The sequence below is a fragment of the Hipposideros armiger genome, unplaced genomic scaffold, assembly GCF_001890085.2.
Source record: "Hipposideros armiger isolate ML-2016 unplaced genomic scaffold, ASM189008v1 scaffold_8, whole genome shotgun sequence".
Taxonomy (NCBI): domain Eukaryota; kingdom Metazoa; phylum Chordata; class Mammalia; order Chiroptera; family Hipposideridae; genus Hipposideros; species Hipposideros armiger.
The window spans coordinates 6,179,734-6,182,838 of record NW_017731358.1 but is presented as its reverse complement, the minus strand read 5'-3'; the positions used below and the strand labels follow the sequence as shown (position 1 = coordinate 6,182,838).

The window sequence follows — 3,105 nt, the reverse complement described above, 5'->3', positions numbered from 1 at the left end:
GAGAGAGAGAGAGAGAGACAGAGAGAGAGGAAGGACAAATTTCCGTCAGGTGTAGGCAACAGAAAAGGAGTGAGGAGCTGAACTATTATATATGATAGACATAGATTTGCTTCAGGCTTCATTTCCGTCTCATGACCTGATATATCGCTTTGCTAACTGATCTGAGGCCTGTGCATTTCTGCAGCAGAAGCAAAATGAAAACACCCTCTTTGCCATCAGCCTTTGCGGGGCCCCTGTAATTCTCAGGTCCTTCCCCAGATGCAGGAACCACGTGTAAGACTGTGTAAGAATTCATGACTTGACTCAAGGGAAGAGTAAAGAGAAGGATGCAGCAGGCCAAGAAAATGTTCCTCCTAAAAGAAGGCAGCCCCCAGCCCCCCAGCTCCCCCCGGCCCCCCCGGACCCGCTTCTGGGTGCAGCGCAGTATGAGGAAAGTCTCGATGCTGTGCTCCTTGAGGTAGGCGTTGCGCTCGCCCCCACAGCCAGGCTCCACCTCGTAGTCGCCATTCAGGTAGTTGAGTGTGGCCTTGGTGATGTGGATGCGCCTGCAGGTGGGGAGGGCAGGAAATGTGAAATCAGAACTCTAGCTCCCATGCAAACCCAACTGCAACTGGCTCAATCGTGGTTCAAACCCCAGGGCCCCAAACTCTGGCTCAAATGCTAACCCCAACTTCGATCCCAACCCCAACATCCTGTGTCCCTCCAATGTCAAGGTGGCTCAGGTAGGGCCCTTCCCAGCTGTGTCTACCACGACTACACCTTATCACATCTATGTTATATTAGTATAACCATAAAATACATTATTAGCCTGCCAGGAGAACATGGCCTCTAGCCTCACAGACTGCAAACCTGAATATAGGACTGAGTCCAAATTCCCCAGGCTGGCATGAATGTCCTTCTTAGCACAGGCACGCTTTCTCCCAGGCACTCTAAAAGGCCATCTGCCCTACTCCCGTTTCTTGGAAATACTATGTTTTCCTATCCTGTGCCTGTCCTCACCCCATTCCCTCAGCCTGGCACTCTCCCCACTCCACCTGCCTCGTCTGTGCAAATCCTGCCCATCGTCCAGGCCAGCTCACATTCCACCTCCTTTCTGTCTTGGCTACTCTGGAAATTATCTGTGGTTCCTGCCTCCTGTACAACTCTACCCAACCTGTCACATCTCACAAGCCACTGTATTTTGTGTAAACAGCTTCTGGGGGAAGACTGCGAAATTGACCCAATGTTCCCTCCAACTTGCCACTCCTATTACCTGGGGTGGTTTAAGTAATTTGTCAAGTTGAAGAACGTCTGCCAGCCTCAGGTTGCAAGCTACCCTGTCCTGCCCACCTCATCCCCGCTCCTCAGGACAGGTACCCTGGGTGGAGCTGGATGGGAAGCTAAGTCTGGGTCCTGCCCACAGCTCTCACTCACCCAGCCTTGCCTCCAGCCTCCATGTGGTTGGCCAGCGTGACGTCGTTAGACCAGACGTCGAACTGCCACTTCCTGAGACCAAGGACACCGCAGTGTACTCGCCCGCTGTGAATTCCCACGCGCATGTTCACGTTCACCCCTGTCACCTCCCGGACCAACCTGGGGATGGAGCAGGGGTGAGGCTGGGAGAGGGTCAGGGATCAGGCACACAGAGTAGGGGTGAGGCTGGAATGCAGGGAGGTCGGGTAGGGGGTGCGTCAGAAGGTGCAGGGGTCAAAGAGTCATTTGGCGGCCAGTGCAAATCCTGTCTGAGGGCGGGGCTGGGCCCTGGAGCTCAGGTGCTGTGAGCTGTGAGAGGTGCTGTTCCCAGGCTTGGCCACAAGGTGGCGTGGCACTTCACTCTAAAACCCAAGCCCCACTGCTTCCCCCCAATTAGGGCACCTGGGGCCATCACTACTCAGTCAAATTGTGTTCCGAAAATGCAAATGCACATTAGTGCCGACTTGAGCCAGACAGGGAAGTTACAGCCACTCCAAACTCCATTCATTTAATGCTTTTGGATTTATCCACATGGCTGATTCTTCGCCATTAGCAGGATAATGGAGAAAGGTGGTTAAGAGAAGACATATGTCTGCTCAGGAAAGAAGGGGAGCCCAGGCAGGTGCAGGGGTCTAGGGGTGCTCCATGCACTAGAAGGCAGCTCCAATCCCCACCACATGCACCGCGTACCCAGGGGGTCCCCAATAAAAGGCGGGCCCCCTGTGTGGGAAGGGGAGTAGGACAAAAGCTATACATGTCCGGGTATGTGCCTGGGACCCAAGGTCTGCAGAAGAGGGTGCAGGTGTTCTGGGGGAGATACACAGCGTGTACTGACCTGGACCCTCCCGGACACCCTGGGGATGAGCCCACTCAGCCAGCTATGAGGCTGGGAGTCTGATCATGAGAACTCCACCCCACCCCACCGAGGAGAGGCTGACACCCACCACAGGGAAGATTTATGTCATCCATCGTTTCTTTTGTCCTGGGATCAACTCTGCAAATACTTTACTGGAGCTATGCCTTTGGCCACTTGCTTAGGTTGATGATATCTCATTCTACCTTGGTGGCTTAACTACAGGGCCAGCTCTCTCATGAAGCCTCTCTAGGTCCTCTCAAAGGAATCCACGGCTGTCTCTTTGGCCCTCCTACCAGTTTGTCTCTCTTACCTGATGCTGTCCACTCAGCACGTCCAGTATCAGGGCAATGGAGTCCCATCCTCTCTCCCTCAACAGGCTCCATGCTTCTGGCAAGGGACCCACTGTCTAGCCCAGGCACACATCAATCACTGCCCAACAGAACTGAGCCAGAAAACTTAATGAACTGGCCACCTTCCTGGCCAGCCACTCTGACTGCTGACCTTGCCCACTGTGGCTTTCCCTCTGCCCTGCTCAGGCTACTTCTAAAGTTTAAAGTTACAGAACCTGGATGCAATCTGACACGCCCCCTGGATAACATGTGAGCTTGGGTTGTCCATGGTTTTTAATGACCAGGAATCGTTCTATGGCCACCAATGACCAAGAACTGGCCAAAATGCTTTTTGCTATACTCCCAGGAAGGAAGGCTTTCCTTAAAATGGGAACACCTGAGTTTGACTCCCTGCCTAAGAGCATTCCCTTGGGGAGCTGTTTACCCCGTGAGCCCAACCTTTCTCAT

General features: G+C 53.5%; 1 protein-coding gene across 1 annotated transcript in view; it reads right to left on the bottom strand.

Moving 5' to 3' along the window:
* ADCY5 (adenylate cyclase 5) overlaps positions 1–3,105 on the bottom strand; it is a 161,601-nt gene that overhangs the window by 33,679 nt on the left and 124,817 nt on the right. Inside the window, exons 6-7 of the mRNA XM_019650944.1 lie at positions 1,414–1,572; positions 404–545 (exon numbers count right to left, since the gene is read on the bottom strand). Of these exons, the coding sequence (XP_019506489.1) occupies positions 404–545; positions 1,414–1,572 (301 nt within the window). The remainder of the gene's footprint in view (positions 1–403; positions 546–1,413; positions 1,573–3,105) is intronic.